The sequence below is a fragment of the Sitophilus oryzae genome, unplaced genomic scaffold, assembly GCF_002938485.1.
Source record: "Sitophilus oryzae breed Bouriz unplaced genomic scaffold, Soryzae_2.0 scaffold_41_pilon_pilon, whole genome shotgun sequence".
Classification (NCBI taxonomy): Eukaryota; Metazoa; Arthropoda; class Insecta; order Coleoptera; family Curculionidae; genus Sitophilus; species Sitophilus oryzae.
This window is the reverse complement of record NW_022146996.1, coordinates 3,030,758-3,046,805: the sequence shown is the minus strand read 5'-3', so window position 1 is coordinate 3,046,805 and position 16,048 is coordinate 3,030,758. Positions and strand designations below refer to the sequence as shown.

The 16,048-nt window shown below is 27.6% G+C and overlaps 1 protein-coding gene across 1 annotated transcript in view; it reads left to right on the top strand.

Annotated features, from left to right (window-relative positions):
- LOC115885674 overlaps nt 1–16,048 on the top strand; it is a 528,892-nt gene that overhangs the window by 479,911 nt on the left and 32,933 nt on the right. The window contains exons 7-9 of the mRNA XM_030904655.1: nt 1,363–1,582; nt 4,116–4,264; nt 9,703–9,933. Of these exons, the coding sequence (XP_030760515.1) occupies nt 1,363–1,582; nt 4,116–4,264; nt 9,703–9,933 (600 nt within the window). The remainder of the gene's footprint in view (nt 1–1,362; nt 1,583–4,115; nt 4,265–9,702; nt 9,934–16,048) is intronic.

Sequence of the window (16,048 nt, the reverse complement as noted above, 5' to 3'; positions counted from 1 at the left end):
AAGATATCTCGCAACTTTTTTAATAGAAGAAAATGGTAGTATATCTATTGTACTCGTCTCGCTAAACAAAGGAATATCAAGTTACATTGTGGGCACGGTGTATCTTAACTTTATAGTAGAATTCTAGCTCGCGCTGCTCAAATTTTTACCGTTGCCCTCTGGGATACATTTTACAATGAAGTATTATAAACCAGATGAATAGCGGTAAACAATGAAAGTCTTGTAACAGTAAAAAAATTGTATTATTCCTTCGGGTTTGTAACCATATTTTACTATATATTATTTTGAAATAAATTTGAGCTCAAAGATACCTACTGTAAAAATTAATTTTAATTATCATGTGTTAAAAATTAAATGTGCAAATAATTTTGTCACCTCGTCGGTTAGAAGACGTTAATATAAGAATTCTAAATGCAACTTGACCCCATTTTTAGGTTATGTTGTATTTTAAAAAATTCCTGAAAATTAAAAAATCTTTTTAATTTTCAGCAATTTTTTTTATTTTTTACCCTGTATGTACTTTTTTGACAAACTCTGTTAGTAAAAAATTAACTAATCAATCTGCATCGATCGTTATGGCCTATTCTTGATACCAGTGAGACCTCTACGGATAGAACTAGTGGAGCTCTATTATTGCCCATAAAAAAATTTCTTCGAAAATTTCCAAAAAATTTTCCAGCCAAAATCGAGCATTCTTCAGTTATTCCGATTTGAAGGGTTTTCAGGTGTGGGTCGATGTAGATCGATTAGTTAAATTTTTTAGTATCCACAGTTTGTCAAAAAAGTACATACAGGGTGAGAAAATAAATAAAAACCATATTTTTTCATTTTCGGCAATTTTTTTTATACAACATAACCTAAAAAACGGGTCAATTGCATTTAGAATTCTTACATTAACGGCTTCTAACCGTAGCAGGTGAGAAAAGTGGAAAAAGTTAATAAATAAAAAATTATATTTTTTCCAAAGGAGTATATCCAGAAAATCGACAATCGAAATATTTCTATTTAAATATTTCGGAAACTCTGCATTTTTAAAACACAGTTTAAATGGGGAGAATATAGACCTCCACTAGCTCTATCACTGATCGTTTAGCTACTGACCGTTTCCGAGGGGAAACTTCTAATTTTTATTTAGACCTTTATTTTTTTTCTGCTGGTATAATTTAATGTAGCGACCAAACGCCAAAGTTTTTGAAGTGACTTCCACGCTTAATTTCAATGTTAGCACCTTAAAAACGTTTTAGAATCATAAAAAATAGGTCCCTTCTAAAAACACACGAATTTTGGTAGCTCGACTGGACTATGTAATACTGATTATTACTTGAATTAATTTTATTAATATTATCCGCTTTGTGCTTACAGGATATGGGATCACTGCAACACGATGCAGGATTACATTGAAATCCTGGACGGTTGGGGCGGCGGCGCCACCACCCTGGCCCACCTTTGCAGCGGCGAAACTATCCCGGAGATTATTAGCAGCGGTCCAGAACTTCTACTTAAGTTTCATACTTCTCCTTTCGGAAATCCGTTTCATCCTTTACCTCTATCCTATTTGCCGGGATTCGAGCTCGAGATCGAGGTAGGTATGACTGTAATTATAGAACCAACTCTATCTCTGTCTGGCTTTATCTGGTTTTATCGCACCATTTTGCTCTGAAGAAAAGTTTGATAATTAAGTGTTCTCAAATTCCTCAAAAAATGTTTCATCTTTATAAACCATTAAGTTCTTTGAGATATTTGAATTTTTGAAGTTAGTTGAAATACTTAAATAAAAAATATCTTTTTATTCATCTTTATAAAACCCTCCTACCAAATTTTAGTTATCCAGCAACAGAAACAGTGGTATCACTGACAATTTTTTACCACACTAAAATCTAACATTTATTTAAACAAATTCAAATATTACAAAAACTGTTAATTTTAGGTGTATAACGTTTATATAAATATAAAAAAGTTATAAAATTTTTCCCAAAATCTTATGCAATGTCGTTTACGCGATACTTGACGATCTTTAAGTTTTTTTTTTTAAATTTAAGATACCTAAGCAAATATTAATAATTGTTTATTACGGAAAAAGTAAAATCAAAATCAATAAAAATAAGAAATATAAAATTAACAATGTTGATCATAATTGAAGTACATTTGATACCAATTTAGTAATTCGGAATTATTTTTTTATATTTAATTTTCTAATTATTTAATTAAGAAAAATGTAAAATTTTATTGCATTACACTTTTGTACGTTCGTTTGCTATTGCTACAATAAGCAATGTATCACATAACCAAAATTCGGTGTAAGATCGGTACAAGACTAAAAATAAATATCAAAATTTATAATATCTGATCTTAACATAGACTTAGTTCAAAATAAACCAAGGCAATATTTGAGTTGTTTTTTACTTAAAAATAAGTTAAGAGAAGAAGAAAAAATCAACTGGAATTGCTGGAAATGTTTTGATCTATATTAAGCCCGTGGTTATTTAAATCAATTTATTGGTTTTTACTGTTCCCTAAAGCTTTTTTGAAGTTAAAACAAAATGTAAATAATACTAATTAATTAATATTTATTTAAATAAAATAACCAAAACCCGATCTAATTAAAACGATTACGATGATTAAGCAGAAAGATTATATCTCGGATGATATTTTCACAGTTGTCCCTGCTACTTCTTTTAGTTAAATATGATTTATTTATTATAATATCTGTGTAATAAGAAACGTCTATACTTTTATGACTTGTTACAGGCTTTTTCTGGAAGAATCATTATTAGAACAAAATGCTCAAAAATAAAAATATTTAATTTAACTTACATAAAATATGTAGATTTTAATTAAACATAATTTTTACATTTTTTAATCCAGTTGATTGTTAAATACTGAGAGACCTAATATAAAGAGATACACTATATCAGTGGTATAAAATAAAAATAAAAGCAAAGAAAATAATAGTACCTAAAAGTAAATAATTTAAATATACAGGGTGGTCCGAACTGTATTCTGGAAACTTTGGCAGCATATTCTGCAGATAAAAATATGTAAAAAATTTCGTATAAATGTATGTCCTAAAATGCTTAGTTTCGCAGATACCGAGTGTAGAAATTTCATTTTTGTTTCGATTTTTTTCATATAATTTGTGAAGTAACGTCAATATTTAGATGAAAATTGGTGTCTGGAAGTTTTTTGACCCGAAAAACTTTGATGTCAATATGACTCCTATTAGTAGGGGGCGCCACCTACCTGTGTTTTAACTGTTTTGAAGAGTAATAACTTTTCGTCCGTACCTGTATAAAACTACAGAATGAAAAAATATACATTTCCTTGATTTTTTTACGTAAAAAATGTCTTTTGGTAAAAATCGCTACGAGCAACCGTTCTCAAGATATTTCGAATGGAAATAGTCAATACGTGTCATTATTGACAAAAAATACACATACAGAGAAGATAGTTATTTCACTGAATGAATTATTTTAAATTAATCATAAATTTTTCTTCAAATAAATAATGATAAAACTGTTTCTGTTGAACTTTTGGCACAAAACATTTCAAATTTATGATTTCAGTCTAGTATCTATTTAGTCAATATGTTTAATTTATGTATGTCAATGATGACAGGTATTGATAATTTCGATTCGAAATATCTCGAGAACCATTACTCGTAGCGATTTTTACCAAGAGACCTTTTTTACGTAATAAACCTCGCAAATGTATATTTTTTACTCAGTCGTTTTATACAGATCCGGACGAAAAGTTATTACTCTTCAAACCAGTAAAAATATATGTAGGTGGCGCCCTCTAGAAGTAGGAGTCATATTGACGTCAAAATCAAATTTCGCATATCAAAAAACTCCCAGATACCAATTTTCATTGAAAAAAATCGAAATAAAAATGAAACTTCTACACCCTGTATCTCCGAAACTAAGCATTTTCCGACATACATTTATACGAACTTTTTTACTTATTTTTATCTGCAGGATATGCTGCCGAAGTTTCCGGAATCCAATTCGGACCGCCCTGTCTACTGAATAAAACCAGAATTTAGAGTGTTTCATGATGCGAATATTATGAAATATGAACTTATATAAAAATATTATAACTAGTATTTCTATTTTCAGGTTTTTTTCGTCAATAAGGAGTCGCCTACCTACATAGAACCAGGAAAAAAGTGTGAATTTATCGTTACTGCTTTTGAAAACACTACTGGGCATTTAGAAAGCCCGAAGCATTCTTTACCACCTAATACTACTTGTCACTATCATTTCAGGTAACTCTTACTTTAAAATTACCAAAAACGTAATAAGATTACTGTGATAATAACTAGAAAAGAAAATTAGCAATACTTCTCACCCCATTTTACTTTAAATTTACCAGTGGCATGATGATGGCGAGCTGTTTTTTTATCAACAATCGTAAAAAAGTTATTTTAATTTGTAATATACGTAGTAATCCGGGTGAGATTCAAAAGTGGCTCACCCCTATAACTTTTTTATTTTTCAAGTAAAAAAACGAGACTTGGTATGTTGGTATATGACATAAATTAGAATTGACTGACCTATTCAATTGTTTTTGGTCACTTTCTGTTTCACCGGAAATGACTACAACTTTTGATTTTTAAATGGCACCCTCAGATTTTTTTTTACTTTATTCGATAGAAAATGACACTTTGAATAGAATCATATCTTATAATCATTATAATATCATATGCCAACTTTTAACATTTCCTTATATGGTTTATTTGAAATTGTAACACGAAGTTCATAACGATAATTTGACTTGAAATACCAAGTGTGTGGTTCTAATTATTCGTAAAAAAATGTTTTTTTCCAGATTTGCTAATGAGCCACCCTCGTTCCATTTCAAAAAATTGAGATATAATAAAAATACGATTTGAGCATCTTTTAACTGGCCAAGACAAAACACGAAAAACATTAGACGATCAAATATATTTTCCCAAAGCTTGAATAAAAATTAGTGTTTCTAACACAGCCATGACACTCTAGATTGACATTTAAAATACGATTTTTGTTAAAGCGAAAATGTAAAAAGTTGACATATGATACGTCATTCTATTCAGTGTCATTTTCTATCGAATAAAGTAAAAAATACCGAGGGTGCCGTTTAAAAATCAAAATTTGGAGTCATTTCCGGTAAAACAGAAATTAGCCGAAAACAATTGAATACGTCAAACTTAATTTATGTCATATACTAACATACCAAATCTCGTTTTTTATCTGAAAAAATAAAAAAGTAAGCCACTTTTGAGACGGAGTCGGTACACCAATCTGTAGATATATGATTGATGAATTTTTAGGTATTGTTATATTTCTTCATAGCATATGCAAGAGATATTGTTCTTTTTGTTATGCCTAATAAAATACTAAAAGTAATATAAATGATTTAATCATAACATGTAGTCATTTCCGGTGAAACAGGAAGTGACCAAAAACAACTGAATACGTCATCAATCAATCCTATTTTAGTAAGAATTGAATATATGATGGATATATATCCATCCTAATTTATGTCGAGTACTAACATACCAAATCTCGTTTTTTTATCTAAAAAAATAAAAAAGTTATTGGGGTGAGCCACTTTCTAGACGCACCCGGCATATAATATAGGGCTATTTGTACCAAGTTTTGTCTGAGGTCAAACAGAGTGTAACTCTAATTTCACCATCGAAAACGCTATCTAATAACAAAATATACGTATTTTTATAATCTACGTATAATTCTTAAAAGTAAAGACGCCACGGTGAAAGCTAAAATGACGTAATGTTACTTACCGCCGAAATGCCAATCCGAGGTTAGAATAGTTCACCTTTTTACAAACTATGAACTTGCAAACCATCGTTTAAAAACCAAAAGAGTCAGAACCACTGCGTAAAACTCACAACATCCGTCTGTCAAACACATAATGAATAAAACTGTGAAATGTCAGCGTAATTCCCACATATTCCTACAATTTCTAGTAAAATCAAAACCACAACGTTGCCAAGCGTTGCCACAGTAATTTCTCTAATATATTTTAATATAATAATTTAAAGAGTAAACTAAAAATGATGTTAAATAATGTATAATCTATGTAATTTAATTAAATTTATATACCTAAACAAATATTTAGTTTAACGTTTTTATTGTACCCAAAAAACATTAATAACAATTGGAACGCGAGCAGTGATCTATCGCTAGCAACGTAAAACTGCCATCATCGATTTTTGTGGAACACAGGTCTTTGATTGCGATAAAATATAAATTTCTTTCTATTAAAAATCCTATATGAGTATTTCGCCACTGCAAGAAAATCTAGAAAATAAAATAGTTATTTTTTTTGTAAACCCTGCTGCGTTAATCCAACGGAGACTAATTGTTAGCAATTAGGTTTACTGATAAACAAATTTACCTAATGAACAAAAAAATTATTAAGTTTCGGAAAGTTTATCTCTTTTCGTCGTAGGAAGCAAAAAAATAAAAAGAATAAGGAAAAAACTATTTAAAATATTTAAATGCAACTTGCATTTAAATATGCATTCTAGAACACTTTATTAACAGATACGTCTACAAAAACCGTTGACGTTCTGAAAAAAATGTAAATTGTTTCGTCTTCCTTTATTTTTGTCTTTGATAAATACCAAGAACATTTTGTATGCTATAGGGAAGCTTTGCAGCTAGTCGATATACATTTATTCGGAATATTTATCATAACTGAGGAATATATGATAAACAATTAGTAATTTGGTATAAATTTTTATTTAATTTTTTTACTTATTTTTTTTTAATTCAAGTCCAATTTGGACCACTATAAATTCAATCACTGACATTTTTTATTCTTATACCACAAAGACATTGTGGTACACAATTGTCTCGTAAAATATTTTTTTTTTAAATAGCGATTTGTAGAGTTTTGTTATCTACTTGGTTGTAGTACAAATAATATACATAATTACAATATAATAATAATTTAGTAGTACAGGTAATTATAATGGCTATATTTTCATATGGCGCCTGGCGGGTTAATTTCTCGATAAAAGCCTGGATTTCTTGCCACTGGAAGAGAAATCTTCAAAATAAAAAAGTTATTTTTTGTATACGTTACTGTAAAAGTTTAAAATAAGTGAATATCAACATTCATCTGTCATTGTCGACAAACAACAAGGGAGTGGGTGAAAGTCCCAACATTTATTAATTTTATCATAAACATAATAAAAGTATTTCACCGGTGTATGTCGACAAACAAAAATGAGCTCCGGTGAAGGTTGGAAACTATCAAGTCTTTAATTCATTAAAAATTCAGTGTTTCAATGGTGAAAATAGTCATGATGATTAGATAATACTAATTGATGCTAAGATTCTGGAACTATTTTTCTAATTCACTAGTCATGTTGAATAATTTTGTGTAATAAGTTTATGAAAAAAAATAATACAGAATGTTTTTCAAAAGAGCACTCTTATAACTTTTTTATTTATTTAGATGAAAAATCAAAATTTGGTATGTTAGTATTCATCATAAAGCAGGATTGTTTGATGTTTTCAATTATTATTTGTCACATCCTGTTTCACTGGAAATGACTACAACTTTTGATTTTTAATATTACTCTCGGTATTTTTTTTAATTTTATTTGATAGAAAATGATATTCTGGATAGAATGACATATCACATGTCAACTTTTGACATTTTCTCACGCCAATATTTTAAATTTCAATCTACAGTATCAAGACAATACATTCCAGTACCAAGTATGTAGTATCAAATTATTCTTAAAACAATACATTTTCCAAATATTCTACTGAGCCACCCTGGTTCCATTTAAAAAAAATGAGTCATGATTAAAAATATGATCTCGTCATCTTTTAACAGGCCAGAAAAAGACACGAAGAACATGAGACGGTCAAATTTATTTTTCCAAGGCTCCTTGATGAAAAATCAGTGGTTTTAACACAGCCATGACCTTCTAGATTGGAATTAAAAACTCTTTTTATTGAAAATGTCAGAAGTTGACTTGTATTATGTCATTCTGTTCAGAATGTCATTTTCTATCAAATAATATCAAAACTTTATGAGGGTATCATTTATAAATCAACAGTCTTAGACATTTCATACAAAGCAGTGAAACATGAAGTGACCGAAACTATTTGAATACGTTAATTAATTCCAATTTAAATGATATACTAAGACGCCAAATCTCGTATTTTTTATCAAGAAAAGTTAAAAAGTGGTAAGGGTGGGCCACTATTGACAAACACCCGGTATACATAGTCCGGCAATAGTGCGTCGGGCATCTGTAGCTCCTAGAATAAAAAACTTGAGAATTTTGTTTAAGTGCTAACCTAAAGTATGTACGAGGATATATTTCATGAAAATAATTTAACCCCTACAGGATGACTTAAAAATGTGTGAGTGGATCAGGATGATTTTTTTTTTAAATAGAACATCCTGTATATTATTACATGTTTGGCTCTCTTTCTGATTACTTTACATCATCTTAAGATATTTTTAAATAAGTTTTGCTTGTTTGAGAGATACCTATTAATAAATAAATAAAAAATATATTTTTTCAGCCTTTCTTAAAACAATTATTAAAAATACAAGAACTGTCCTGAAATCAAAATTATATTAGGTGTTTACTTTACTTTACTCTCGTCTGTACTTACTTTGCTATAAATATCGTAATCTTACAGAGTGTTCAAAATTCTACGCCAAACTTTCTAAAATATAAAATATTTTTTCTTCGTTATTTTAAATGGGACATCCTGTATATTATTCTATTAATAGATGGAGAATTAAAAAATTAACATGTTTTATATTTAGAGTATTGGAAAATTTTTAAAGACTTCGCAGATACCCGCGGTATTATTTCATATTACTCTTTCAACGGTAAAATACGAGAGAAAAATTGGGTGGCTTTGATAAAAGTTTACTACGGAAAATGCCATATGAAATATAAAACCGCGAATATCTGCCAAACCGTTAAAAAGTTTGAAATACTCTAAATACAAAAAAATTTCTTAATTTTTTAATTCTTCATTTACTAAAAAAAAATAATAGGTATTTAAAAAATTAAAAAAAACGAAGAAAATTTATTTTATATTTTAGAAAGTTTGGCGTAGAATCTTGAACATCCTGTATGATTTAAGACTACAATATAAATTAAAAAAAAAAAGTAATTACAGACCATCTAACGTAAATATATAATATTTTTTGTATAATATATAATTTGTTTTGATTTCAGGACAGTTCTTGTATTTTTAATAATTTTTTTTAAGAGAGGCTGAAAAGTATATATTTTTTATTTATTTATTAATATCTCTAAAACTATCAAAACTTATTTAAAAATATCTTAAGATTATGTAAAGTGACCAGAAAGGAAGCCAAAAATGTAATAATATACAGGGTGTTCCATTTAAAAAAAATTATCCCGATCCACTCACACTTTTTTGAGCTACCCTGTAGAAGTTAAAATATTAGTTGATTAGCACTTAAATAAAATTTCCAACTTTTTTATTTTAGGAGCTACAGATAACCGTTGCATTATTACCGGACCCTGTATAGGATGTGCCACGATAAAACATTGAGTTTTTTAATTTGATTTGATTTTTATTTTTTTTAATAAACTTTTTTTTAATTAAAACAGTTGGATGAATATCTGTTACAACTATTTTAATTAAAAGCGTTTCTCTTGCACTAACAAATTTCTCGTTTCAGAGGACAACCTCGGGATATCGTTTGGGTGTCGTTCCTGAAATACTACGTGACAAGCGACCGATTGAACGACTTCAACGGGGGCGAGTGCGACGTGCAGTTGCAAATTTGGGATGGAGATGTTCGAAGCAAGAGCCCGGTACAATTAATCGGCCAGTTTTGTAAAGACGACAAGCCCAAACTCTGTGATCACACTTTATTAATGAACTCGTCTAGAATTACAAGGCCTTGTAGGTAAGGATGTTTTATTTGTATCGAATATTTATTCACAGTTTTTACAGAATCGTTTATATTATAAGTTTTTAAAAGTATAATATTTTTATATACAGGGTCCGGCAACAGTGCGTCGGGCATCTGTAGCTCCTAGAATAAAAAACTGAAGAATTTTGTTTAAGTGCAAATCTAAATTATGTTCTAGGATGTATTCCAGGAAAATATTTTAACTTCTATAGGGTGGCTCAAAAAAGTGTGAGTGGATCGGGATTTAATTTTTTTTTAAATGGAACACTTGTATATTATTGCATTTTTTTTTTTTCAGATCACTTTACATAATCCCAAGATATGAGTAAATACATTTCGATAGTTTTAGAGATATTAATAAATAAATAAAAAAATATATATTTTCAGCCTCTCTAAAAAAATTTATTAAAAATTCCAAGAACTGTCCTGAAATCAAAACGATATTAGATATTTACTTTAGATGGTCTGTACTTACTTTGCTATAAATATGGTAATCGAATATCATACAGGATGTTCAAAATTTTACTCCAAACTTTCTAAAATATAAAATAATTTTTCTTCGTTTTTTAAATAGAACACCCTGTATATTATTTTTTCAATAGATGGAGAATTAAAAAATGAAAATTTTTTGTATTTAGAGTATTCCAAAAATTTTTGATGGTTTCGCAGATATTCGCGATTTTATATTTCATATGGCATTTGCCATAGTAAATTTTTATCAAAGCCACCCAATGATTTTTCTCTGGTATTTTACCGTTGAGAGAGCCATATGAAATAATACTGCGTGTATCTGCGAAACCATTTAAAATTTTGAAATACTTTAAATACAAAAAATGTTCATTTTTTAATTCTCCATCTAATAAAAAAATAATATACAGGGTGTTCCATTTAAAAAAACAAAGAAAAATTATTTTATATTTTAGAAAGTTTGGCGTAGAATTTTGAACATCCTGTATGATTTAAGATTACGATATTTATAGCAAAGTTAAGTACAGACCATCTAAAGTAAATACCTCATATAATTTTGATTTCAGGCCAGTTCTTGTATTTGTAATATTTTTTTTAATGAAGGTTGAATAATATAATTTTTTTAATTATTTATTAATATCTCTGAAACTATCTAAATATGTTTATCCATATCTTAGGATTATGTAAAGTGATCTGAAAGGAAGCCAAAAATGCAATAATATATAGGGTGTTCCATTTAAAAAAAATCATCCTGATCCACTCGCACTTTTTTGAGCCACCCTATAGAAGTTAAAATATTTTCCTGAAATACATCATTGTACATACTTTAGATTTACACTTCCTTACGACGCACTATTGCCGGACCCTGTATATATACATACAGGGTGGCGCACGTCATTCGCCTCGGTTGATTATACGAAAACGGAAAGATGTAGAAACAAACTATTTTATGGGTATATGTGGGAAGTCAATGTGCCTAATTTAAAATTATTTTGAAATGTACAGGGTATGTCAGAACTAAGATTCACACCAAAGTTATATTTTTTCTTATGGAATACCTGGTATTTTATGTCATATTTGGACATAAAATATACACAAAATAAGGCATTTATTGTAACAGTTAAACATGTTTACAAGCTTTGGTTTTTAAGATATTTAAAGATATTTAAATATTCATGTTATAATAAAAAATATTGTCAACATCCTGTACATTGCTTTTCAAAATTAATTCTTGTCCTGACTTTTAAGTCAGAGAAATAATTTGCTCAAAAAAATTGATTGCTTTGTTTAATGTATACAGGGGTATCAAAAATTGCTAGTCTATTTTAAACATTTATTTTACATAAAAACTTCATTATTTCAAATACAACACCCTGTATTTTTTAAAATAAATCGAAGTAGATTCAAATGCTCTTTCAAACTATATTAAGGCATCCTATAATATATCCAGCTCAGATTTTGAATAAAGAGCAATTTTTCAATAAAAAGGCAACCAGGGGACTAATGTTATCATGGCAAGTTCTAGTGAAATTTAGTAGCTATTGGGTTCGGTTGATTAGGTGCTATTAGTTAGGCAGTTTACTTTTATTTAATTTACCTACAATAATTTAATAAATAATATTTATTAACTAATATGTATTTATTATTCTGTCAAGATAAACGAAGAAGTAGTTCTTTGATTTATTTTACGATGACTTGTAGATATATGGATTTTTTTTATAAAAGAGCCAATTACGGCAAATTAATTTTCTTCATTTCCAAAGACAGCTTAATATATTTTTTATAAACCACACTACCAGCTCTGCGAAATAGGACAAGTAGAGTTTTTCAAAGGATGGCTTATCAGGAAGATACCTATTTGTTTATCTTTGAGCATAAGCCCTTGAGGCCAAGAAGCAATTTTCCTCACAAAATAAAATTACTATTAACATATCCATTCGTTCCGCCAGCAGGTAGGTACTGCTTTATTTTTCTTGATAAAATAATGAGTACTTACTTATTAAACTATTAAGGGTAAATATAAGTAATTTGTTATAAATCTAAATAATAATGTCCATAAACTAATTTCGATTTCAAAAATAGTTACTAACTGTCACTAGAAAATTGCTATGGCGACACCAGCCCTCTTAATTGCCATTTTATTGAAAAATTTCTCTTTATTCAATCTGAGGTAATAGGAGACCCTAATATAGTTTGAAAAAGCTTTTAACGCTGCTTCGATTTGTTTTAAAAATACAGGGTGTTGTAAATACAGGGTGTGTTGAAATAACGAAGTTTTTTATGTGAAATAAAAATTTAAAATTGACCAGCAATTTTTAATGCCCTTAAACAAAGCATTCAAATTTTTCGATAAAGTTTATTTCTCTGGCTTAAAAATCAGCACAACAGTTAATTCGGAAAAGCAATGTAGAAGAGGTATTTTTTTTTATTATAGCGTACATATTTAAATATCTCAAAAACCAAAACTTGTAAACATATTTAAATCTAATCATAATAAATGCCTTATTTTGCGTCCAAAGATCCAAATATGAAATAAAATACCGGCTTTTCCATAAGAAAAAATATAACTTTGGTGTGGATCTTAGTTCTGACATACCTTGTACATTTCAAAATAATGTTAACTTATGCACATTGCCTTCCCACATATACCAATAAAATATTTTAATATTTTGTGTCTACATCTTTCCGTTTTCGTATAATCAACCGAGGCGAATGAGGTGCGCCACCCTGTGTAAAAAGCTGATAGCTTGATTTGTTATATTTTTCCACTTATTTATGTCCTTCGCTTTTATTCTTCTCAAGTCCTTTTTAACATTCCTTTTCCCATTTGGTTCTCGGTCTATCCGTCCTTTTCTTTTCACCTATTTCACGTCTCATTATCATTTTACGAACTCTTGTTTTGAGCCATTCTATTAATATGTCCTAGCCATCGCAGTCTTTGTGCTCTTGCTACTCCCGTTATACTTGGTGGACTGTTTAATAACTGCTTTATATATATATATATATATATATATATATATATATATATATATATATATATATATATATATATATATATATATATATATATATATATATATATATATATATATATATATATATATATATATATATATATATATATATATATATATATATATATATATATATATATATATATATATATATAGAGAGGGAGGTCTTGACCGATCAATTATAACCAAAATAGGATAGCTATCCCCAAGAATTTTCTTCTTAGTTTTGGTTATAATTGATCGGTCAAGACTTCCTCTTTGTATAATTGTTGGTATGGGGTTTTACCTTGATATGAAACATCTTTTTGGCAATGATGCTGTTAAACAACTGAAGAAATGGGCTAGTCTTAATAACAAACTAGCATCTTTGAGAAATAGAAGAATATTTTTGTTGACATGTAGAAGTAAAGGAATTATACCAAATCATATCAAAAATAATACTAAAAATTTGATTATTAATTTAAAAAGTGGACATAGAAGAACTGGATACAGGACTTTAGACTTTTTAAATAGGTTAGACCAAAAAATTTTAAATTTTGAGATAGATATTACTTTGAAAGATATTAATTTTATTGAAAAATTTATTAATAATTTAAAATCTAATCTTTCTAATTTATTTCCTGAATATATTTTAAATAATTTTTATGAATTTCAAAATTTATCTTATGAAAAAAAATTCAAAAATATTAAAAAGAATAACATAAAGAAGATTAATAATTTTAATATTTTTCAAAATAATAAATTTTTAAATGTTAATGATAATTGGATTAAAAATTTATCTAATGTGAATTTACCAGATAATATTAAAAAATTTTTAGCTTTAGGACAAAAATTTAGTATTGAACCCCATTTAAATGACATTAATTTTAAAAAATTTTTAGCTGATATTGAAAATATTATTTTGTTACATCCGGAAAATTTAAGAAATATTGTGAGATCACAAGTTACAAATGTTTTAACTAATTATATTCATAAACCCATTAGTAATAACAATTTTATGAGAAAATTATATTTAGATACTAAAGAATTTTTTAAATCTAATCCTAATTTGATTGTTACTAAAGCTGATAAAGGTAATATTACAGTGATTATAACTAAGGAAGAATATTGTCAAAAATCGTTAGAAATTCTTTCTGACAATAATTATTATAAAGTACTTGATAGAGATCCAACTTCTACTTTTCAACAAAAAGCTAATAAACTAGTTTCTAAATTTAAAAATAAATTAACTCCTGAATTTTGTAAGAAATTAACTATTTACAATCAAAGTTCTCCAAAATTTTATGGTTTACCTAAAATCCATAAAGAAAATATACCTTTAAGACCAATCGTTTCTTCAATAAATTCTCCTAATAGTAAATGGTCTCAATATGTTACTAATGTTTTAACCTTGTCTTATAATCAAGATAATGAATATTTTACTCATGATACTTTTAAATTTGTTGATTTTATTATGAATAAAAGAATTCCTCAAAATTATGTTCTGATAAGTCTTGATGTTGTTTCATTATTTAGTAACATTCCTTATTGTCTTATTAAGAATAGTATTGAGAAGCATTGGTTGGATATTTCTAGTAACACATTATTAAATAAAAATAATTTTTTAGAAATTGTTGAATTTATTTTTAATTCAACTTATTGTAAATTTGAAGGAAAATTTTACAAGCAAATTTTTGGTACACCAATGGGTGCTACTGTTTCTCCAATTATTTCACAATATGTTATGGATGATTTATTAAATGAGTGTATACCAAAATTAAATTTTCAATTACCATTTTTTAAAAAATATGTAGATGATATAATTACATCTGTACCTTTTGATAAGATTGATATCATTATGGATATTTTTAATTCATATCATGAAAAAATACAATTTACTATTGAAACAGAAACTGATTATAGCGTTCCTTTCCTTGATACAAAAGTTATTAGGACATTTGATAACTTTATCTTAGTAGATTGGTATACAAAACCTACTTATTCAGGCAGATATTTGAATTTTAACTCATACCATCCACTAAAAATGAAAATTAATTTAATTGTCGGATTAAATAATAGAATTAGAAGAATTTGCCATCCTCAATTTTTGTCGAAAAACTTAAAAAGAATTTATAATATTTTATTACAAAATTCATATCCTGAATTATTATTAAAGAAATTTTTATATAATAATTTGTTGGTTAATGATCAATCAAGTTTTGGAGAAAACTTACATAATAATGTTATTTCGAGTAATAATGTTCTTGCTTATGATGTTCAACTTTGTGATAATATTGATAACAATAATGTTAACGGTTATTATTTCTCATTACCGTATGTAAATTCCTTAAATAATAATTTAACAAAGATCTTATCTATTCCTCAACAGGTTAAAATATGTGGTAAACATATATTAAAGATTAATAATTTATATACTAAATTAAAAGATTTAGATCTTCCTTTATATAAATCTGGTGTTGTTTATAATATTAGTTGTCTTGATTGTAATCTTTCTTATATTGGACAAACTTCTACTGTTCTTAAAGAACGTATTAATAGACATATTAGTGATTTTAGATTATGTAAACGTAGTTGTGCATTATCAGAACATGTGATTGATACACTACATAATATTGATTTTAAAAATG